General features: G+C 40.7%; 1 protein-coding gene across 2 annotated transcripts in view; it reads left to right on the forward strand.

Moving 5' to 3' along the window:
• Nucleotides 1-25,547, forward strand: part of LOC126248323 (26S proteasome non-ATPase regulatory subunit 2) — a 128,864-nt gene that overhangs the window by 26,512 nt on the left and 76,805 nt on the right. For both annotated transcript variants that reach the window (XM_049949213.1, XM_049949214.1), the window contains exons 6-8: nt 1,387-1,531; nt 15,961-16,168; nt 23,309-23,415. In XM_049949213.1, the coding sequence (XP_049805170.1) occupies nt 1,387-1,531; nt 15,961-16,168; nt 23,309-23,415 (460 nt within the window). The remainder of the gene's footprint in view (nt 1-1,386; nt 1,532-15,960; nt 16,169-23,308; nt 23,416-25,547) is intronic.

A 25,547-nucleotide genomic window follows, 5' to 3' on the forward strand; every position in this document is an offset into this window, starting at 1 on the left:
GAAAGTAACCTCCGATTGGTCACAGTGCGGGTTGTGGGGGGAGTAGCGACGCCATCTGTGCGTTCACGCACTCAACAGGTCAGTCGGCATCAAGTCGTGGTCGAGTGAATGTCGTACCTGCGCTAGTTTAGTTTTTGTGGCAGTTTGAAATGTGTGCTGCAATAGAAAACCCCGCCAAATGTGAAGTGCGTGCTGTCATAAGGTTTTGTACAGCCAAAGGATAAAAGGATATTCTGCAGCAGCTATTCATCGTGAGCTTTGTGCCTTGTACGGACCAAGAGTTATGAGTGAAGGAGTTGTCCGTGAATGGGTAAGTTTATTTAAAAGTGGACGAGAAAACGTTCATGATGAAGAGAGGAGTGGTAGACCATCATTGGTGACTGACGAACTCGTTCAGACAGTTGATGCAAAAGTTCGTGAAAATCGACGTTTCTCAATGTCGGAGTTGTCTACTGGTTTTCCACAGATTTCTAAGACTCTCTTGTACGAGATAGTGACAGCAAGATTGGGTTACCGTAAGTTCTGTGCACGATGGGTGCCCAAAATTCTTACCGACCACCACAAAACTCAAAGAATGGCCTCTGCATTAGACTTTCTGTCACGTTATGAGGACGAAGGAGAACCATTGTTAAACAGAATCGTGACCGGTGACGAAACCTGGATTAAGTACGTGAACCCTGAGACAAAAGAACAATCAAAGATGTGGGCACATTCAAATTCGCCTACCAAACCAAGAAAAGCCTCGCAAGATTTTTCTGCCAGAAAACTGATGGCAACGGTGTTTTGGGATGCCAAAGGGGTGTTGTTGGTTGAATTCATGGAACGTGGTACAACCATTAATCAAGACGTGTACTGTGAAACAATAAAAGAGTTACGACGGGCTATACAGAACAAACGCCGTGGTATGCTGACTTCCGGTATTGTTTTTTTGCACGATAACGCCCGTCCTCACTCTGCTCGCAGAACAACGGCCCTTCTTGCGTCTTTCAAGTGGGACGTTATCAACCATCCACCTTACAGCCCAGACCTGGCGCCAAGTGATTATCACCTCTTCATGCATTTGAAGAAATGGCTCGGGTCACAGCGGTTTGATGACGACGAAGAGCTCAAAGATGCGGTCACAGGCTGGCTCCAGGCACAAGCGGGTGATTTTTATGCAGAAGGAATTTCAAAGCTTGTGAAGAGATACGATAAGTGCCTCAATCGCTATGGAGACTATGTAGAAAAATAGTGCAAAGATGTAGTTGTAAGATGTATATATTAAAATATTTTTATTTAACTTGGTGTATTTTTTTAAATCAACCGGAGGTTACTTTCTGAACGGCCCTCGTATGATGTGAAGTGTTTGTGAATAAAACATTGCATATTTTGTTGTTGTTTCTATAGGTCCGTCCAGAAACAGTTGGCGTTTATGTTGGGAAGGCAGCAGGTGTATTTGGAGTTGAATGAAAATATGCCAGAGTATGACGACTTAGTGGAAATAATGTCCAATTCACACTTAAACAATCATTTCTTGAGCTTAGCGAGAGAGGTAAAATATTTATTAAATTGGCAAATACATTTTAAAAATGTCAGTTAAGTGATATGTTTTGTGGAATAATTTCATTTGATAGAATAACTTTCTAATATTATTTAAATGTTGGTAACATGTAGGTCCAAAAATTTCTTCTCTTATTGCTTAATTTCTTTTCCTTATTGAAGTATTACTATCCCAAGCACAATCAGTACATGTGAGAATTTTATTTCAGTTTTTGCTTTGTGCATTCATCTGTGCGACATAAAAAATGGCATGAGATTCTTTTATTGTAATTTACAGTTCGGGTCACTCAAATGGTATCATTAACTGATTGTGACTTCTTAGCCAGCCTTCATCAGATGATCTGTTTAAAAAGAAAGTAAAGTAAGGATAGTAAAATGCTAGGAAGCTAAATTACAACATCAGACAAACTTTTACAAACAACTATGTCCACTTGAATATGTTACACAGCAACTGAACAGGCCAGGAGAGGCACACACGATGGAAACACATCTGCACACTGGGGTCCACTATAAGCAGGTTAAATGAAGTCCTCCCACTTCTAGCAATTCCTAGGTGACATACCCCAATAGGTAAGTATTTCACTTTGAGAATGGCATATCTCACAATCAGTTTTAGATTGTGGAGCTTTCTTTTCCTTTATGGTCCAGTCACATTAATGTGACCTCTGCGAATGTTTGACATCAACATGCAATAAACACTCAGAGATGACAGATAGCAGTACTAGCAACGGAAGGTATATAAAGCATGAGGGGGATGAAGAAAACAGTGGAGTTATTATCATAATTTGGAAACGGGCAACTTATCTGATATCCAAAAGGGCACGATCATTGGCTTTTGGGCCAAGGGTGGAAGCATTTCCGAAACAACTGAGTTTATTTGTTAACTGTTCCTGTGCTGCTAAGGTTAAAGTATATGTGCATGGCAAAGTGGCACTATGTGAACCCAGCACTGAGGCAGCTGTGGTGCACCACATGCTGTAGATAACAGGGATGAACAACGGCTGCGGACATGCGTACAGGTGACCAGATGTGCAACTGTTGAGCAACTGGCTATCCAGATGAACCAAGGGAGTAGCGGCAGTGTCTCCTCAATAACTGTTCAGTGAACACTGCCTCTGGAGCAGGTGCCTGGTTCATGCACTCAGGTTTATTGCTGTTCATTGGCGGTGCAGGCTGGAATTTGCACACCAGTACCCTGGGCAGATATCCACTGAATGGCAACAGGTGACCTTTTCAGATGAATCACAGTTTTTGTTTGGTCGCACAGGTGGCAGTTGGCATGTACGGCGTCAAATGTCAAAAAGCAAAGGGGTCCAGGCTGGAGGAGGGAGCCTTACAATCTGGGGAATACTTTCGTGGCTTTTGTGGGTGATCTTGTCATTCTGGAAGGTTAAATGGATCAACACAAGTGTGCCTCTATCCTTGGGGGCTACAGGCTCCCCTATTTACAGTCTGGTTTTCCTCCGCACAATGACACCTACCAGGAGGACAATGCAATGTGACATGCATCTTGCAGTGTACATGTGTGGTTCGAAGAGCACCAGGATGAGTTTGCTGTACTGCACTGGCCACCAAACTCCCCGGATTTAAATCCAATTGAGAATCTGTGGGACATCTCGATCGGGTTGTTTGTACCATATATCCTCAACTGAGCAACCTAGCGCAGCTGGGACTGGCACTGGAGTCAGCAGGGCTTCACATCCCTGTCGGTACCTTCCAGAACCTCACTGACTCTCTTGCTGTGTGTTTCTCAGCATTCCTCACTGCAAAAGATGGTATTCAGGCTTGTGACAGGTGGTCCCATTATAGTGACCAGACAGTGTATTTGTGATTTAAAAGTAACCAGCTGTAAACTATTATGAGGTCAGGTGTAGCCTTGAGATCTAACAATCAGATCACAGATATATTAACATTGTAAGTGCGTCTCCTGGCCTTTCCAGTTGTACTTTGACAAGTTGCTAACATATTAAAGTGTATGTAGTTGTCTGTGGAAGTTTGTTTGATTTTATAATTTAGTTGCCAAATGTTTCACTATCCTCCTTTTCTTTCTTTTTTAAACAGATGATCTGATGATGAATTGCAAAGATGTTAAAACTGGTTATGGTATCATTTGTCAACCTAAGGCTGAAAAGTATAATATAAAAAATTCATTTCAAAGATGGTCATTGTGTTCACCTAAAGCAGTATGCATAGTGTGTGAAAGATGGTACACTAGGGAAGTGCTAATGTTTTAAGTCGTATGCTAGTGCAACTGTTACGATTGAGATTTTATGTGGATTTAAATCATTCCTGGCAAATCATGGGAAGATATCTCAGCAGCTCTGAGACTTAATATATTGTCCATTCATGAAACCAAATCGTGCTATAACTCTCTCAGCCTTGATGTTGATAAAATATGAAACCTTAAAGACAGGGATAAAAATCATCAGTTGGAAACTGAACACAGTGTGTGCATAATGCATGTACTATGAGGATAAAAAATTGAATTAGAGAGGTTCTTGGAGTTAAATGATGCATGATCAAATAAAAATTAAATTAAAAAGAGAAAGAAAGCTATGACTGACTGCTACTGATAGAACATTGTCACCAGTATAAGGGTTTAGTTAACGTGTTCAGATTTAATGCACTGATCATTTAATTGTATTACACTGAACTGAGTTAGTCACAGCTTTGGCATCCTTAATTTTACCTGGTACAACATAAAGAAATCTGGGATTTTGTTATGTTTAGAATCTGTGTGTGGCAAAATTATAATATTAATTTTTGAAAAGGATAGATTGCTGTTCACCACGTAGGGGAGGCACCGAGTCACAGACAGGCACAGTGAGAAAAAGACAAATTGTTTTCATTGTGTCTTTCTGTAACTCAATGCCTCCTGTATGTGATTAGCAGGAGTCTGCCCTTTCCATATTGTTGTTATGCCACTCTGGACTTTCCATTGTTTAATACTAATTTTTAGCACACAGAGTGGATAATGAAGATAGTGGAGTTGCCATACATACTAATAATGTTTGCAGATATTCCCATATAAAATTACACGGAGGCAGTGAACTCTCATTGTACACACATAAAAAAAAAGTTTTGCACCAGAACTCCTGAAGATAGACGTTGTCTGTGGATATTGTATCACAGACACAGTCCCTTTAGTGTTCAGAGATGTCACTAAACCTGCCCAAACAATGCATGTGCAGCGCCTAATAGACAGAGGGGGGGGGGGGGGGGCGGGTTCCAACAGCCGATCAGTTCCAGTCCTTCCACCAGGAAGGAGGTATACGGCCCGTGTTGTTTGTTGTTCAACCATGCCTGGACGGTCAGTACCACGTTTTGACTGTGTCCACATTGTTACTTTGCACCAGGATGGACTCTCAACAAGGGAAGTGTCCAGGAGTCTCGGAGTGAACCAAAGTGATGTTGTTTGGACATGGAGGAGATACAGAGAGAAAGGAACTGTCGGCGACATGTCTCGCTCAGGCTGCTCAAGGGTAACTATTGCAGTGGATGACCACTACCTACAGATTGTAGCTTGGAGGAACCTGGACAGCAATGCCACCATGTTGAATAATGCTTTTCGTGCAGCCACAGGATGTTGTGTTATGACTCAAACTGTGTGCGGTAGACTACATGATGGGCAACTTCACTCTCTATGTCCATGGCGAGGTCCAATTTTGCAACCATGACACCATGCAGCACGGTACAGATGGGCCCAACAACATGCCGAATGGACCGCTCAGGATTGGCATCAAGTTCTCTTCACCATTGAGTGTCACATGTGCCTTCAACCAGTCAATCGTCAGAGACTTGTTTGGAGGCAACCCGGTCATGCTGATGAACACCTTACACACACTGTCCAGCGATTGCAGCAAGGTGGAGGTTCCCTGCTGTTTTGGGGTGGCATTATGTGGGGCCGACGTATGCCGCTGGTCGACATGGAAGGTGTTGTAAACGGCTGTACAGTATGTGAATGCCATCCTCCGACCAATAGTGCAACCATATCGGCAGCATATTGGCGAGGCATTTGTCTTCATAGACATCAATTTGCACCTCCATCATGTACACCTTGTGAATGATTTCCTTCAGGATAATGACATTGCTCAATTAGAGTGGCCAGCATGTTCTCCAGACATGAACCCTACCGAACATGCCTGGGATAGATCGAAAAGGGCTGTTTATGGACAACGTGACCCACCAACCACTCTGAGGGATCTACGCCAAATCGCCATTGAGAAGTGAGACAATCTGGACCAACAGTGCCTCCCATCACCTCTGAAGTTTTCACTGTGTGGTGGTACAACATGCAGTGTGTGGTTTTCATGAGTAATAAAAATGGCGGAAATGATGTTTATGTTGATCTCTAGTCCAGTTTTCTCTATGTGGTCCGGAATACTCTGAACAGAGGTGATGCAAAACTTTTTTTGATGTGTGTAAATGTCTGTGGTGTATAAACTAAGTCACTTATCTATTAATTACTATAATCTATATTCTTTTGTAGAATCAGTTTGAAGTTTGTCATACACAAATCTGTTGTGAAAGTCATGCCAACACTTAATTTTAGTAAATCCTGTCAAATTGGATTTCTAGTGGTTAGTCTACAACTTGCGTAACAATGAAAAGGATTCTGATGAAGTTAAACAGGTTTACTTGGTAGTTATGGGATTTCACTTTCAGGATCTCTTTATTAACCCTCAAGTTTTGTCATGAGATGGTCCTGTAATGATTTGCATTACACTTAGTCACAAGGATCTTGTCAAATGATAACCTATGTATTTTCATGACATATTACTAACCAATGAGATAAGTATTTCAGCTTTGGTGTCAAATCGATGCAGTAACTTCTTCATATATGCATCTTCATATTTTCTTGGCGCAATGACTGATCCATAAAATTTCAGGCGTGCAGCCGCATAAATTCGACTTCTTCTTTTAATGGGCATACTCTGGTGTACGATAACGTCGAAATTTTAGTCTTGACTTCATCTTTCTGGCACTCAGTAGCAAAGGAAGCAATTGAAATTCGGTTGGCGAAGAATTTAATTAATGGAGATAGTGGTTTCAGCTTGGGCAAATCATGGAATCCGGCATTTTATGTAATAAAATCACAAAGACGTTGTGACAGTGCAGCTCGCAGTGCTACATCGATATCACCATGTGGATCGACTGCATGTCTACATATTTTCAGCCCTCTGCCACTAAAGGGCTCTGAATTGCAGAGCATGTAACATGGTGTTGTGTAGTGTAACTATGTCAGTGCGTGATAAACAGCATGCTGTAATCCAGTTTCAAATTCAAAGAGTTTGTCCACACGTGGAGCACCACACCGAACAAGTGCTGCAACATCTGGAACAAAATCTGACATCTTGGGTTCACTGTCATTCATCATCCTTCATACAATTCTGACTTGACCCCATCCAATTTCCATGTTTCCAAATTTGAAGAACACCTTTGAGGACATCACTTTGATAGTGATGAAGCAGTGCAAGCAGAGGTGAGGTTTTGGCTCCATCAACAAAGTCAAACATTCTTTGCTGATGGTCTCAACTAACTTCTCTCTCGTTAAGAGAAAGGTGTTCATCACCAGGGTGACTATGTTGAGAAATAAATATGTAAACATGTAGAATAATGATGTAGAATGTTAAAGATCTTTTTTTATGTATGGAGTCTTCTGTTAATTCTTCATAGAACAATTCCATATTTAGGGTTGAATAACAAGTACACTGTTTTTTTGTTCTAATGATTTTTGTTTATTTCAAAGTAGTTTTGAGATTATTTGGCCAGCTTCAGGAAACAAGTGACTAGCATCTGAAAGGGACACTAGTTCTTAGGTAAGCGACCATCATAAGCAAAGAGACTATCCACTTCCTTAGAGTGTTGTACATCAAATTTGTTTCTTAATGTTGAAATTACACTTTACACAATGGACAGTATTAAGCACAATAAATAATTAAACTACGCAATATTACAGGTTAAATGGTTATAACACTAAAGTTTGTGAGGTCTTGACATTGGCTGAGAAACTGTTAAACAGAGTCTGTCTGCCTAGCTAGGTGGTAATGTGCATGCCTCCGATACAGGTGGGTCTGGGTTCGGTTCCTAGCTGGGTTGGAGATTTTCTCCACGCGTGAACTGGGTGTTGTGTTGTCATCATCATCATCATCATCATCTCATCCTCATCACCGGTGCGCAAGTCCCCCAATGTGGCTTGCGTCGACTGAAATAAGACTTGCACTTGGCAGCTGGACTTCCCCGGATGGGGCCTCCTGGCCAATGATGCCATACGCTCTTTTCCATTTCCATTTGTTAAACAGAGCACTCTTCATTTATGTTGTGCAACAATCATGTTTTAGTTTGTTAATTACATTTTATTCAATGGGCAATATTGAACATGGTGATTGGTTAAAATACACAATATTACAGTATTACAAGTTATGGTGTTGAAATTTGTGGGGTAAGCAAGGTAAGGAATAGAAAATTATTGTATTTTAATTTTGTGTAGCAGTATGTGTCACTGTGGCAATATGTAAGTGGTTGGTTGATTGCATCATTTGAAGCTTAAGAGTGGGGATGTGCTCAGCTGTAATTGATCATTTGGAACCAGCCGGGGATTTTGAGCTACATGTTTGTTTATCTCTAGTGCTTCTAAGGGGCTTAGCTTTCTTCCCGAGTTGACTGTATGTAGTACTTCCATGTGGACAGGGTAACTGTGTCCTTCCTTCAATACATGTTTGGCAAAGGTGGAGTCTGACTTATGTAATCTCCAGCCGTTTTTGTGTTCAATCAACTGAATTATTATGGCCCTGCCTGTCTGACGAATATACAGTTTGTTGCAGTCATTGCAAGTGATTTTATAAACACAACTTTTACTTAACAAATCTGTTTCGTCGTTTCTGTTGAATGGGGTATGAGCTGCAGTGCATCTTACACAAAATGAACTTTTGTAATTGCAGGATTTGAGGGTTTTGGCTAAATATGGAAAGCACACCAGTTGGTTTTAGATATGACTGGTGCTGCAGTGGGAGCATACACAAAAGGCAAACATTTTTCTCCTTTCTTTCTTCTTCTTCTACATCTTTTTTTTAAGGCTGTTGTCAATTAATTCACAGGCGTAGCCATTGGTTGATGCAATACATTTTATGGTGTCTGATTGTGGTTCATGTAAGGCGAAGAAACAGGGAATGGAAGGCAGAATGTTTGTGCGATATTGGGTGTTGTGAACATGAGGGCATTACCGTGTCTGCTGTGGTAGATTTTCTGTAAATTTTGAAACTGTGTGTGTTTGTAGTGATATTTAAGGGATTTTTCACCTATCTCCATGGTGAACTGTATGTTTTTCTTGGAATGTGTTCAGTTGTCTTTTGGTATCAGTCCACAGACACAGTACATCATCTACATATCTGTACCAATATTTGATACTATCACTGAGAGGTTCATTATGTAGGACAGGGCCGGCCAAACGCTGCACAGTGTGCAGACGTGCAGAAGTGCTGCACATGTGCGCAGGTGTGCCACAGCAAGCGACAGCGACATCTGTTATTAGACATGTGTCCTAAATGAACGGCGGCGGCTCCACTTCCCTCTTTATGTGGTACAAGCAAGAGCGCAACATACCCAGTCTCGTTTACCCCTGGTAACCGTAACCTGAACAGAGAAGTACTGAGAAATGGCAGGTACTGTGAAAAAGCAAAGGACAGGAGATCTATGTTCTCAGTCGTTTAAAAATGACTGGGAACTGCAATTCTTTTTTGTAGCCGTTGGTGAAAACTCACAATGTTTGCTATGCTGCTGAATAATAGGTGGCCAGCGTAAGTTTTCAATTGAAAGACACTACAATACATATCACAAAGACGAGTGTAGTGTACTCAACAGTGAAGAACGGCAAGCAAAATTAAATGTCCTTAAGAAAGTGGATGAGACACATCAACTCGATTATCATTTCTCATGACCAATGATAAACATGTTTGGATTTATTCCTTTCATAATTAAAAATTATTATTTACTAACTGTGCATTATTGCCTCATTCTGCTCCATGTTACATTATTATCAGGATAGTTGGTCATTAAACCAATTGTTCCAATGTATACTTACATTTAGTTTTTTTTTTTTTTTTTTTTTAAATGTGTGGAGGGCTACGCTCAGCTGAAGTCGATAAAATGTAACATTCATCTAATTGTCGGTTATTATGCAAATTTCAGACGGAACTGACAAAAGATGTAGCAATAATGGTATTGAAATAACAGGTGATCATCGAGAGGTCTGCGGTTATCATTCTGTTCAGAGGTCAATGAGACAGAAATTATGTGGGTGTAACTGAGAGCACCGAGAATTAGTTATAGGAAACCTTGCATTAGTTTAATGTTATTTGAAATCATGAATAAGGTTCGTTGCAAGTCGCTAAGTGCTCTCTTTCTTAAATACTAGATCAAAAACATTACGCGTATTTACATGCCGTCAATCAACCTGCCTTAATAAAAACCCACGGTTGTTAACTGTATTACTTGTCTTACTGGGTTAAACTGTTAACATAAAAGTAGACGTCTCAATGAGTAGACTGTGACAGCATTTTAAATGTTCAATACGCGAAATACCTTCCCATGGTTGGCTTTCAAGCTGTGGAAAGAGCACTAGATTGCGCCGGTACAGAGTATCCCAGCAAGTGGATAAAGCGACAGCTGTGCGTAAAAACATGCACTACATGAACGCTGACGGCTGCGGCTTGCACGCTGTGACCCGGAAGTTGCACATGTGCAGGAGCACCGCACACGTGCAGAATTTCTGGCCGGCCCTGATGTAGGACATGTCAATAGAACAAAAACAGTGTACTTGTTATTCAATTTAAAAAAAGTTTGTTTGATTTAAAAAGCTTTAAGAAAGAATTCGGAGGCATTGTTTTTCAGCTTGCCCTCATATTTACATTTGATGAGAATTATCATCGAGATTTATTGCAGTAGTTGGAACAACCACTATTTCTTCAGGTGCACTGATAATATTTTTTTCTTCGGGCAAATACTTCTAGCTTGGAGAAGACTTGGCGTTATTGATATAGATGACATGAGCCGGACAGCACATATGACAGTGAATAAAAAATTAATGCCTTGTCTGTCATAAAAAATTTAATAACGAACATGTTACAGCAAAGTTTTTACAGCTCATAGTCTGAACTGTTCTATACTTAGTGCTACCTTTCCACATAGTCACCATGTGTTTGTACACATTTGTGCCATTGTTGAACCCACTCATCTCATCTGTGAAGAACACATATGGGGATGCTCTAATGGATATCATAAGTGTGCAATACTGAGTGAGGATGTTTGGTAACAGAGAAACAGACATTGCAAATAAGCCATGCAGCAGCTGACCAACAATCTGACAGTATCTGTCACAGATGCCAGTTGAGGATGTACTGATGAAGTGATTTAAGGAGACAGACTTGTTAAAGTGCTCAGACAACAGCAAAACCTGGGTTTTTAAAATCATGGGTCAAGAAACAAATCCTGAATTTTTCCATACAGGTTTTGATGTCTGGGATCAACGACAATGCAGTTGTGTAAAGATGTGTGGTTACTATGTTGAACTGTAGTGTTGTGTAGAGAACAATTTAGGCTATGATATGTATCGATTATGCTGTTGTGTGTCCATTATTAAATTTTTTGTGTCACATTAGGTATTGCTTTTTGATCCACCCTCGTAGCAATAGACTGTTCTGCATTCAGTTCTGCTGCCTTTGTGCATTTTGATGACATCATCAAGTTAAAATTTCAAACTACCGTGCTGGTCTGGGGCACAAGCCCAGTACCTTGCCTTTCATTGATAGTGCTTTTACTGACTTAGGTACCCAAGCCCAACTCACTACCTGAACCTGGTCTAGCACATATTACTGTAAATAAACTCCCCAAGTGGCAGCAGAACACACACATAAAAGAAGCATATAATTAGGCAAACTTTCGGAGACAGCAGCTCGTCCTTAATGCACAAGGGTTGAAGAGGAAGGAAGAGGGGTGAAGGAAAAGGACTAGAGAGGTCTAGGAAAATGGGTAGATTTCAATAAAGACACCCAGAAGTGCAGGTGAGGGGAGATGCACCAGACAGCATGAGAAGGAAAGCTTTCTCATCGCCTCTGGTAAGTCTCCCCTGACCTGCGGTTCTGGGTGACTTTCTCGGAGGAAAGCCCTCTTATGCCCTCTGGTAAGTCTCCCCTGACCTGTAGTTCTGCATGACTTTCTTGAAATCTACCCCTTTTCCTAGACCTCTCCAGTCCTTTTCCCCTTCAACCCTTCTGCCTGAAGAAGGAGCCACTGGCACTGAAAGCTTGCCTAATTATAACCTTCGTTTATGTGTGTGTTCTGCTGCTGCTAGGTGAGTAGATTTTTTTATCCATCCAATTAAATTATTTTGTCAAAAAGTGATTATTTTCATTGTAAATAAACTCCAGCATACCTCAATGTTGATGTGTCATATCTGCTTAAGGGCATTTCTGATGAGTCATTCTATCTCAGTGAAACATTTTGTTATTGAGTGGATGGTACCTTATTCAACCCATGAAAAGAATGATAGGAAATCCAACTTTGAAGTGCATTTTTACTCCATAAATTTTTGTCATACCGTGAAATAATTTTATCACTTAATTTGCCTCATTGATTACTGCTTTCTTGGTGCCAAAAATCATCAAGAATTCCTTTGGGGGGGGGGGGATGTCTCTGTGCCAGTGGTTAACAGGTCACTGTTTTATTAGCCCCTTGCAACTACTTGTCTGTGCAAAAACACATTACCAAATATATTTAATTTCCCAAAATATGTGGTGAAAGACGTAAATGGGATATCCTATATACTTCATAAAGTAGTCTAATAAACCCGCCAGTGGACATTGCAATGGAGGTAGATGAGCTGACAGGGATAGCACAGCGAGATAATGCAGAAACCTACCATCGAAGGTGCATGTGACGTGTAGTAGGGACAGACCTGCTGATGGAGGTGTTTACCTATGGGCGACAAGAGGCCAAGCAGGTCAGTGCTTACACAGAGCCTTGTGCCTCATGACGTATGTTGTTGCTTAGTGCCTAGCCATTCACACCTGTTACAGGCTGAGTGATTCCCATGCCAATCTCTGCATGGGTGTGGACTCTCTGCTTTCCATAGATTTACTTGCACACTGGGTTCGTTTTCTTCTCATGAGGTCTGTGGTTAATTTTCCTCTCATGGGGTTCTGTTGCGTGTCCAACAACCCTACCACAACAAAGGTCAAAATTTAATTATAATTGTGGTGTTTCTCACGCTGCTAAATATTGCATTTTCGGGCAACAACAGTCATATTATGTGGCAGGTGTCATTAGAACACAGTTAATAAAGTCATTTCATGTAATAATGAATAAACTAGGCACTCATCTTTTCGTGTTTCCCACGCTGGTCTCGTTGTAAAATCATGGCTCAATCGTTGAAAATCTAGGTGGTGATTCCAAGCTCGGATGCAAAGAGGCCTATGTTTTAATCTGCCATATTCAAATGTTTTGTAGATGCGCTTCACAAACCATTCTTGAAGATTACACTTACAAGGGAACCTCCCCATCGCACCCCCCTCAGATTTAGTTAGAAGTTGGCACAGTGGATAGTCCTTGAAAAACTGAACACAGATCAATTGAGAAAACAGGAAGAAGTTATGTGGAACTGTGAAAAAATAAGGAAAATATACAAACTGAGTAGTTCATGGGAAGATATGCAACATCAAGGTCACTGGGAACGTAGGAGCGTCGTGGTCTCGTGGTAACGTGAGCAGCTGCAGAATGAAAGGTCGTTGGTTCTAATCTTCCATCGAGTGAAAAGTTTTAATTTTTTATTTTCAGTTTATGTGACCAACTCTTATGTTTTCATCACTTTTTTGGGAGTGATTATCACATCCACAAGAAAACCTAAATCGGGCAAGGTAGAAGAATCTTTTTACCCATTCGCCAAGTGTATAAGTTAGGTGGGTCGACAACATACTCCTGTCGCACATGCCGTCACCAGTGTCATATAGAATATATCATATGTGTTTTGCTGTGGAGGAATCGGTTGACCTATGAACTTGCAATCAAATGTTTTCGGTTCCCGTTGGAGAGGCACATCCTTTCGTCTACTAATCGCACGGTTTTACGATGCGGTCGCAAAACACAGACACTAAACTTATTACAGTGAACAAGAGACGTCAATGAACTATAACAGATAATAACTATGCAAAAAAAAAAAGAAAGTAAAATTTTCACTCGAGGGAAGACTTGAACCAAGGACCTCTGTTCCGTAGCTGCTCACGCTACCACAGGACCACGGCGCTCCTGTGCTTCAATAGTCCATGATGTTGCTTATATTGCCCATGGACTACTCAGTTTGTATATTTTGCTTATTTTTTCACAGTTCCACACAACTTCTTCCTGTTTTCTCAATTGATCTGTGTTCAGTTTATCAAGGCCTATCGACTGTGCCAACTTATAACTAAATCTGAGGGGGGTGCGATGGGGAGGTTCCCTTGTTAGCAGGACAATGGTGATGTAAAAAAGTAATCAGCACTCCGAATTTAAGTTATACTTCTTTTTTATTTCTTTTGTTACAATATCACGTAACACACAAAACATTACTTCACAATACAAAACATTCTTGAAAACATTTTCCTCACTGTTAAAGTTCACATTTTATAAGCTGACTATAATTCGAATCTTTGCAACGTCACGTCCAAGACTTGAATTTTTCAAGGTCCCATTCTCTAATAACTAACTAATAATAGCTTACACGCCCAAAAATCAGAGTTACAAGTACATCAAAGATCATAGTGACAAAAGACAGAATACACATAAGAATAATATCATTGCAATATAAACATATCGATGTATCGAAGAACCTCTACATTAATGAAATCAAATCTGAATGTTGTCTCAGAAATATGTCAACTACTTTACAGAGAAACAGTAGAATATTGCTGGTATCGAGAGGTTGAGTTGAGGTGCCGTAATGGTTACGTAATTCAGTACCATTACACGTGCCTAACACCAAGTCACTGTTGGACCAGGAAGTATCCACCATGACCATGTAGTGTAGCGCATTGTCCCATCTGTGCAGATGTTAAAGGTAGTGCTTAGCACATGGTGATATGAGGGAAGAATTTTCATATACTTCTGTAAGTGTCATTGCCGGCCACGGTGGTCTCGCGGTTCTAGGTGCTCAGTCCGGAACCACGCGACTGCCACGGTCGCAGGTTCGAATCCTGCCTCGGGCATGGATGTTTGTGATGTCCTTAGGTTAGTTAGGTTTAAGTAGTTCTAAGTTCTAGGGGACTGATGACCACAGATGTTAAGTCCCATAGTGCTCAGAGCCATTTTTTGTAGGTGTCATTGACATTTTTGCATTGGCTAAGTTGAATTGTGTCCACGTGAGTCTAGTGTGTGATCTCTTTTGGAGATACACTACGTGTATCCAGAATCCTCTCATTAAATGTAAGGCTTTCATATCCCCACCCCCGTGCAACTAATTTCTGTGTTTGATCCATATTGTATCACTTTGTACATGTATACCTACAGCAATACTCTGCAAATCACACTTAAGTGCCTGGCAGAGGATTCATAGAACCACTTTCACAATGATTCTTTGTTATTCCACTCTCGAACAGCATGTGGAAAAAACAAAGATCTATATCTTTGTGTGCAAGCTCTGATTTCCTGTATTTTATTATGATGATCATTTCTTCCTATGTAGGTCGGCATCAACAAGAATTTTCACATTTGGAGGAGAAAGTTGGTGACTGAAATTTTGTGAGATCGTCTTGCTGCAATGAGAGGTGTCTTCATTTAAATGATGTCCACCCCAAACCCTTTATCATATCCGTGACACTCTCTCTCCTATTTCTTGATAATACTCTCTCCAACATGTGCTGCTCTTCTTTGAACTTTCTCAGTGTACTCTGTTAATCTTATCGGTTAAGGATCCCACACAGCACTGCAGTACTCCAAAAGAGAACCAACAAACATAGTGTAGGCAGTCTCTCTAGTAGATCAGTTCCATCTTCTAAGTGTTCTGTCAGTAAATCACAGAATTTTGCCTGCATCTTACTGTAGCTTGTCAGGCGGAACTTGCATATTCGTTGAACAAACCTCGCAAGTAGTGGACTAGTATAGAGTTAGAGAATACAGAGGTGGGGCTGGATGTGAATGATATAACAGTAGTCTAATGTTGTGATATATTTCATAATAGACACTAATTTGCACCACTAGTGGCATTTAACAGGAACAGGTAATTCAGTTTAACTCTTTTGACTGACAGGTTATGTGAATTTATCCTTTACTGCTGTGTAACAATTTTACAACCCTGTTTATTAACACAGGTACTTTTAATCTTGCAATTAATTATTGTATGTACGCTGTAAGTGATTTATTTTAGAATTGATGCTAATTGCCTTTGTACTGTTGCAGCTTGATATCATGGAACCGAAAACTCCAGAAGATGTTTATAAATCTCATCTTGAAAACAACCGACCACCATTTGGAGGGGGCCAGGTGGACTCGGCCCGACAGAATTTAGGTGCAAGTTTTGTTAATGGATTTGTTAATGCAGCCTTTGGTCGTGATAAGTTACTTATGGAAGATGGAAATAAGTGGCTGTATAAAAACAAAGAACATGGTGGGTCTTTCATGTGAAATTACTCTACTTTGTCTGCATGTGATGACTTATTATTATTATTATTATTATTATTATTATTATTATAAATCAAACTTTGTTAAATAAGAGCAGTCAATTCTGTATTTGATGAGAAAGTCTCATTGGCAAACCACAGTTTTTGTGGGAAAGGGGGCGGGGGTTGCACATACAGTCGGAGAGATAGCTGTGTTGTTTGATATGAAAAGAGGAGAAATACTGAGAAAGACAAAGAATAAAAATGAAAAAAAAAGTAGGGAAACATAAAATTAGGAACAAAATGTGGAATTAACATTTACTGTTAGTAAGACAGCACGATAAATTGAAATTGTTTGAAGCAAGTAAGTAGCACTAATAAGTGTAACTTGGAGATAAGAGATTATCAGCGATTGAAAAAATGAGTGTAGATAATCTGCATTCACGTGACTACGCTACACATCACACTTAACTGCTTGGCAGAGGGTTCATGGAACCACTTTCAGTCTTTCTAACCATTACACGCCGGCCGCGGTGGCCGTGCGGTTCTGGTGCTGCAGTCCGGAACCGCGGGACTGCTACGGTCGCAGGTTCGAATCCTGCCTCGGGCATGGGTGTGTGTGATGTCCTTAGGTTAGTTAGGTTTAAGTAGTTCTAAGTTCTAGGGGACTTATGACCTAAGATGTTGAGTCCCATAGTGCTCAGAGCCATTTTCTAACCATTACATTCCTGAATAACCGGGGGGGGGGGGGGGGGGGGAATATTTTCACGTTCTGAGGAGAAAGTTGGTGACTGGAATTTCGTGAACATATCTTGCTGAACAAAAGATGCCTTTTTCAAACAATGGAAACTCCGGGTTGGAATATCAACAATGTAAGGAAAAGATAGATTGCTGCTTACTGTAAAGATGATATGATGAAATTATATACATGCACAATTAAAAGACAGTTACACATTAGTTTTGGCCACAGGCTTCATCAGAAAAAGAGAGAGAAACACACACACACACACACACACACACACACACACACACACACACACACACATTCATTCACAAAAGCAAGCAAACCTCACGCATATAGGATCACCATCTCCAGCAGCTCAGACTTTAGGTGTGCTTGTTTGTGTGAATGAATGTGTGTGTGTGTGTGTGTGTGTGTGTGTGTGTGTGTGTGTGTGTTTCTCTTTCTTTTTCTGATGAAGGCTGTGGCTAATAGCTAATGTATAAGTGTCTTTTAATTGTGCCTGTCTGCAACTTCACGTGTCATCTTTATGGTAAGTAACAATCTATTTATTCCTTACATTGTTGAGATGCCCTTGTTTCATTGCCAAACCAATTCGCGTATAATATCCTTGGTACTCTTTCCCCTATATTGTGATAATGCAAAATGAACTGCTCTTCTTTGAATTTTCTCGATGTTTTCCACTAATCCTATCTGGTAATGATCCCATACTATGCAGCAGTACTCTGGAAGACGTCAGCCAAGCATAGTATAGACAGACATTTAGGTCATTTGTTGCATCTTACAAGTGTTGTGACAGTAAACCAGTCAGCGGTTCACCTTTCCAACATTTTCTCTGTGATTGTTCCAGTTTGAGATGTTTGTAATTGTAATACCAAGGTAATTAGTTGAATTGACAACCCTCAGATCTGTATAGTTTATTGCGTAACCAAAACTCCTTGTAGTACTCACATTGAGGCCTCACACTTGTTATTGTTTAGGGTCAGTTTCCACTTTTCGCACCATACAGATATCATACCCAAATTATTTTGCAATTCATTCTGATCTTGTAATGACTTTACTAGACAGTAGACAGTGTCATCTGCAAACAGTCTTAGAGAGCCTCCAAGATTCTCTACAAATTCATCAATGTGGATTAGGAATAGCAGTGCCTATAAAACTTCCTTGGGGAGCAAAATATCACATCAGTTTCACTTTATTACTTCCCATCACTTACTACAATCTGTGTTCTTTCTGACAGGAAAACTGAGGTGGTATTCCATAGGGGTACCATTTAATTAGAAGCCATTGTGTCTAAAGTCTTCTGGAGACCTAAAATAGAAATATGGAGTCAACTTGGAATCCCTTATCAGTAGCACTCATTAATTTATGTTAATAAAGAACAAGTTGTGTTTCAGAAGGACTATATTTTCAAAATCCTTGTGCACTGTGTGTCAATCGATCATTTTCTTCCAGATATTACATAATTTTGCATTGAAATCTGCACAAAACTTCTAGCTTCTGTAAAATACCAGCAATCTTGGAGATTTTCATAAAGTTTAAACACAGTATATATTCCAAAATCTTACTGCAAATTGATGTCAGTGATATGTGTGTAATTTAGAATTGATTCCTACTTCCTTTCTTGTGTATCAGTGTGACCTGTGCAACTTTTGTCTCTAGGTACTGTTGTTTCGTCAAACAAGTGATTGTGTATGATATATGTTTGGTAATATGGAGCTATTTCATCAGTATACTCTTAAAGGAACCTAATTGGTATACTCATGTTGACAGCTTTTTTTATCCAAATTGTTGAATATTTACTGCATCTTCTTTAGTGAGTGAATTTCAGAAAACTGTGTTCAGTAACTCCACTTTAAAGGAGGTGTCATCAGTAACATTACCATTGTTATTGCGCATATGAGGTATTTATTGTGTCTTGCTGCTGATGTATTAGTAACTCCACTGTGGTGGCACTATCATCAGTAACAATACCATTGTTATCGCGCAGTGGAGGTGTTGGTAATGTCTTGCTGATGGTATACTTGACATACAGCCAGAATCTCGGGATTTTCTGCTGGATTTCAAGACATTGTTTTGTTGTGCAAACTGTTAAAAGCAACTCACTCTGAAGTGTGCACTAAGTTTCGAGCTTCTGTAAAACACCACCACAATATTTTTGAATTCAGCTGTGGCATGATTTTTGCTTCTGCAACAGTATCCTGACTTGCTTTGTGTACCGTGGGGATCTGTTCAATGTCTCATTAATTTAATTGGTATGAAACTCTGACATTCTCAGCTGTCTTCAATAATATTTCCTTGAATTTAAGCCACATCTTCTCTATGCTTACATAGTTAGTTTGGAAAGAATGGAGACACTCTTGGGAGGGCATCAGGCAAATATTTATCTGATTTTTTAAAAAATAGGTATATTTTGCATTTATCTTTCGTGGATTTTTATTTTTACAATATCCAGTCTTCCTATAACCATTTTTGATCACTAATCCCCATATCCATCTGGACACCCCCTATCAGAAATGTCTGTTGCTAAGGGGACTAGTATTTATCACAACCATTTAGACTTTGTGTGGACTTACGAACAAATTCCTCAAGATAATTTCAAGAGAAGGGATTTAGTACAATTTTGGAAGATGTTTTACACCTACCACCAACCTGAAACATTTACTTTCACCAACATTTTGAGGGTAGATTGAAGTTGTCAGCAACTACAATTGTATGTTACACTTTGGTTTGGAGTCCACATTAAACCAGGTTTCCATATATCTGGATAGCTGAATCAGCTCAAATTTGTGTGGAAGGCAATGGTTTACCATCTCCAGAAAGACCATGCCTACCTAGTAAACCCCTGTGGTGGTCAAACCAACCTTTGTGTTTCTGACAGCTATACCTAAGCAGACAATGCCAATGTACATCTCTACCACTCTCTGCATTGGTAGTTGCTTTATGATTGAATAAAAATGGCTGTAAAACCACCAAACTATTGAAACTTTCATCAGTACAGAAATCCATGGGTAACAATCTGTAATTTGCATGTTTTCATCATGCTCAAAAAGCTTCTCTATTGCATGTGCAAGCTGCTTTAACTACAAGACTGACTACACAGCGGCTGTTTGCCCACCTATGCCCCCTGGTTGACACAAGAACTGCCCAACTGTATCGGCTATAAAAGTAATTACGACAGCATTATGTTTTGAAACCATACCACCTGGATACGTTGTGCCACATATAATGAATACCTGAACTGGGTTCTTTTTCAGTATTAAGATGAAAACTGATCTCCGGTCAGCGAACTGAAAACCAGTTTCTATGTAATTCGTAATATGTTCAAGTGAGTTTCTGATTTCTTTTGATTTCACACGGGTTATATTCTTTGTCAAATGACCAATTCAGCCAGTCAACATGTACCTCAATCATAGCCAATAACTCGACTTCCCTTGTAGCGACACTGTAGATACATTGAACATTGAAAGTATTGGAAACCAGTTAATGTTTCATCTGAGAGAGAGAGAGAGAGAGAGAGAGAGAGAGAGAGATATGGCTACCTATGAGGTGGAGAGAGGATAGGGCAACTAGGAGCAGTCGGGCGGTTACACATGGGGGGGAGTGGGGGCAGGGGTAGCGGGAAAGGAGAGAAGTAGAAAGACTAGGTGCGTTGGTGGAATAGAGGGCTGTGTAGTGCTGCAATGGGAACAGGTAAGGGGCTGTATGTGTGAGGACAATGACTAACGAAGGTTAGGGCCAGGAGGGTTACGGGAACATAGGATATATTGCAGGAAGAGTTCCCACCACCTGTGCAGTTCAGAAAAGCTGGTGTTGGTGGGAAGGATCCATATGGCACAGGGTGTGAAGCAGTCATTGAAATGAAGAATGTCGTGTTGCGTGACATGATCAGCAACAGGGTGGTCCAGTTCTTTCTTGACCACAATTTGTTTATGGCAATTTATGCAGACAGATAGCTTGTTGGTTTTCATGCCCACATAGAATGCAGCATAGTGGTTGCTGCAGCTTATCTTGTAGATCACATGACTGGTTTCACAGGTAGCCGTGCCTTTGATGGGGGAGGTGGTGATTGTGACTGGACTGGAGTAGGTAGTGGTGGGAGGATGTATAGGACTGGTCTTGTGTCTAGGTCTGTTACGGGGAGCCAGGAGGGTAGAGGTTGGGAGCAGGGGTTGTGTAAGGGTTGACAGGTATATTGTGTAGGTTCGATGGACGGCGGAATACCACTGTGGGAGTGGTGGGTGGGATAGTGGACAGGATATTTCTCATTTCAGGACACGACAAGAGGTAGTCGAAATCCTGGCAAAGAATTTAATTCACATGCTCCAGTCCTGGGTGGACTGATTTATGAGAGGAATGCTCCTCGGTGGCCAGACAGTGAACTTTGGGAGGTGGTGGTTGTCCGGAAAGATAAGGCATGGGAGATTTGTTTTTGTACAAGTTGGGAGGATAATTACAGTCTTTAAAGGCGTCAGTGAGACCCTCGGTATATTTAGAGAGGGACCACTTGTCACCACAGATGCGATGGTTACAGGTGGTATGGAAGGAACTACTTGGTATGGAGCGGGTGACAGCTGTCAAAGTGGAGGTATTGCTGACGGTTAGTAGATTTGAAATGGACAGAGGTACTGATGTAGCCATCACTGAGGTGGAGGTCAACCTCCAGGAAGGTGGCTTATTGGTTTGCATAGGACCATGCGAAGCAAATGGGGGGAAGCTGTTGAACTTCTAGAGGAATGTGGATGAGGTGTCTTCAGTGAATCTGAACCAGGTGATGGGTTTAGGATTCTGGGTGTTTAGGAAGGATTCTTATAGATGGCCCATGAGTAGGTTGGCATAGGATGGTGTCATGCGGATGCCCATAGCTGTACCTCAGATTTGTTTGTAGTTAATGTCGTCAAAGGAGAAGTAATTGTGGGTAGGCATTACATTCTCTGCCAGGGTTTAGACTACCTCTCATCATGCTCACTATCCTTCCCACCCCTCCCTCAGTGGTATTCTGCCATCCACTGAACCTATACAGTATACTCATCCATCCCAACACAAGCCCTGCTCCCAACCCCTTACCTCATGACTCATATCCCTGTAATAGACATAGACGCAAGACCTGTCCCATACATCCTCCTACCACCGCCTACTCCAGTCCGGTCACAAACATCACTTCTCCCATCAAAGGCAGGGCTACCTGTGAAACCAGTTACGTGATCTACAAGTTAAGGTGCACAACTCTGCTGCATTCTATGTTTCTATGTGGGCCTGACAACCAACAAGCTGTTTATCCGCATGAATGGCCACCGACAAACTGTGGCCAAGAAACAACTGGATCACCCTCTTGCTGAGCACGCCACCCATCAAGACATTCTGCATTTCCATGACTGCTTCACAGCCTGTGCCATATGGATCCTTCCCACCAACACCAGCTTTTCTGATTTGCACAGGTGGGAACTCTCTCTGCAGTATATCCTATGTTCTCGTAACCCTCCTGGCCTTAATTTTCGTTAGTCATTGTCCTCACCCATTTAGCCACATACCTTTTCCCATTCCAGCACTATGCAGCCCTCTATTCCACCAATGCACTCAGTCTTTTTATTTCTCTCCTGCCCTTCTACCCCCGCCCTTACTCCCCCGCCCTCCGTGTAACCTCCCCACTGCACCTAGCTGCCCTACCCTCTCTCCACCTTGTCCCTGCACGCTCCCCCACTGTCCCTCACCTCTACCCTGCTACCCCTACCACTCCCCCTCCGTGCCCCAGCCTCCTTACCCCCACCTAGTTGCCTCTCCCATCATGTACTGCCACTTCTCGTAGTCTGGCTTCAGCTGCCGGAGACTGTGGTTTATATATATATTTTGCCTATCTGCGACTCAGCATCTCCACTATATGGTGAATAGCAGCTATCCTTTTCATAATATTGTTAATAAAGGAAATTTTTGACAAAGAAAAAAAGCTGTGAATATTCTACACTATTGTGAAAATAGTTTGCATGTCTATTGTATGTATAAAAAGTAAGTCTCTGTATACTAGATTATTAGTAATTCTTTGCGATTTTTCAAGTTTATGTGTTATACCCAGTAACTGTTAACAGGTTTGTGCATACAAATACAAACTGCATGATGTTATGGTATTTGTTTTGCTACTAGGGTACACAAATAATAGTGACTAGGATGCTATATGCTACATCTGGTAACAGTGCCACTTGGCCACATGAAATGTTAATACCAGTCATTCTTTTCATGGACTATAAATCCATTCTGATTCAAGACGGATGTTTTGTCTTAGTTCTGCTTCTTATTTTCATGCTGTACTGCACTTGGATTGTGGTTACGATACTGCCACATGTCTGTATTTGGTAGTGGTTTCATTTTTTGCTTTTCTTTTCTATATCTTCAACAACACCTTTCATTGCAGGTATGTTGAGTGCCACAGCCTCTCTTGGATTGGTACTTCTGTGGGATGTAGATGGAGGATTGACACCAATAGACAAATACCTTTATTCTTCTGAGGATTACATCAAGGTATGTATTTGTCACCTATTATTTAGTTTTAAGTATCAAAGCTTCATATCTTAAATATGATTTTTCAGTTCTCTTTTGGGTGTAACATGTTGGGCCATCAGTTGTCATCAAGTATATTCGTACATCATTTGTGCGCTCCCTCTCCCTCTCCCTTTCCCTCTCTCTCCCCCCTCCCCCCTCCCCCCTCCCACCTCCCCCTCCCCCTCTCCCCCCTCCGTCCCTTTTCGAACAGTAGGCAAAAAAATTGTTCTTTCTATAGACCCATACTTCTACGAAGCTTTTTTTCCACTGCTGCATGTATTTTCTCAAAAGTGATGTTCATAACAACAACATAATTATCTGCTGGCTATTGAGCCGTGGTGTATTTATTTTTAAGGAAGTGCAAAATTTGAAAACTGTTGTGACTTTAAGCTAAAGAGAAGCAAAACTTTTCCCACAACTATTAAATTGGATGCATGTGCTTCAATTATTGAGTGAAATAGATTAATGTTTTTTGTACCAATCTGTTTTCTTAAGAAAGACATTGGATATGCTTGATCTGTTGTTCTGGGTACCCATTCTTTTTGGAAACTACTCTCCATGTTGTGGACCCGTGTTCTGAACATGGAATGTATTTCTGATGGGTGTCAATGGCTCTTGACATGTGCAGAAGAGTTGGATATTGTTGACCTTCCTCTAGACACTGTGTCCCAGGTATCCACCTTCTCTTAACCAAAATGTCAAAAATAGGTAGCTTTCCCTATTATTATATTTGCGTGGTGAAACACAATGAAATTTGTATATCGATGATTGAGTTGAGATGCATAGAACACTGGTCCACAGAGCATATATGTTGCTAGACCATGAAAACTACACTGAAGAATGGACACTCCTGTGAGAAGTTCACAAAAAGAAAAGGTACTCAGAAAAAAAGATTGAGTATGCCCTGCAGTGCAAGTAAACACTGCCTGTAAAGGGAAATGGCACCAGTAAAGGAGAAGTCAGAATGGTAGGTCTTCCATATGCTGGCTCAGTTTGTGGGAAGATCAGGAAAATACTTCAAAAATACAGTTTCAAATGTATTTAAATCCATCAAATGAAATTAAAGATCTACTATGTTGCGTGAAAGCTAATCTAGGACTACAAAAATTCGCTGTATACCACATACTGAGCAAATGTGATGTAGTGTATTGAGAAAATCATAAGAACTCTTGAAGTTGTAAAGAACACAAGCATTACAGTCAACTCAAGCATCCAACAAAATCAACTGTCACCTAACATTGCATCACCTGTGAGCATGTAATGAAATACGAAAATACCAACATCGTGATGCAGGCAGCAAACTTTGGGACAGTGTTATAAAAAGTGCAGTTGAGATACTTTAGTTACCTAGGGCAGAGGGTTTGGGATTAAACTGTGGGGCCCAGCATTCAGTTTGCTTAAATCAATTCAGAAAACAAATCGATGCTGTCTGTTTGGAATGGTATTGTCTTATAACATATTTCTTACTTGTAACATTTCTACATTTTGGCACACTCCTTTGGTTTGTTACGTTCTTTGACAGCATGAGGCAATAATAGATAGGGTGGCACACAGTGTGTTCCGTTCACAGTGTGGTTGGTGTTCAAACTGTAAGCACCTGAGGAAGAACACTAGTGGAGTCATCAAAATAATATGTAAAGAAAATGACCACTTGGCTGCAAACCCAAAAACTTGTAAACCATCAGTGTCACCAAGAAAGCCTCAAAGATCACAAAAGTCTTCATGTTTAGAAGATGTTGACAGAAGGAATTTGTGACAATGAGATGAGGACTTCAGAACCCCCTTCATGTTGTAGAAATAATTGTGTAGATTGGTTGGGGACAGATCAGAGAGAAAAAGTAAAAATCTAAAATACACATTTCATAAAAAGTGGTGTTATGAGAATGGAGAAACTGCGTTAAACTGAGCCTCAAACCCATGTTTCCTGCTTTTGAGTCCCACTTTGGCACAGATTTTCAGTTGTCTATACATATTTATTACATCACATTTTCAGCATATTCGAATGTTTGTAGTGATATCATTTCATTTAGCCCTTTTGCGGGCCATGGGGGGGATGTATGTCCCACTAAATATATTTCTTTAAACGTTTAAGGGAATATATGTTGCCACTT

Source organism: Schistocerca nitens, chromosome 3, assembly GCF_023898315.1.
Source record: "Schistocerca nitens isolate TAMUIC-IGC-003100 chromosome 3, iqSchNite1.1, whole genome shotgun sequence".
Lineage (NCBI taxonomy): Eukaryota > Metazoa > Arthropoda > Insecta > Orthoptera > Acrididae > Schistocerca > Schistocerca nitens.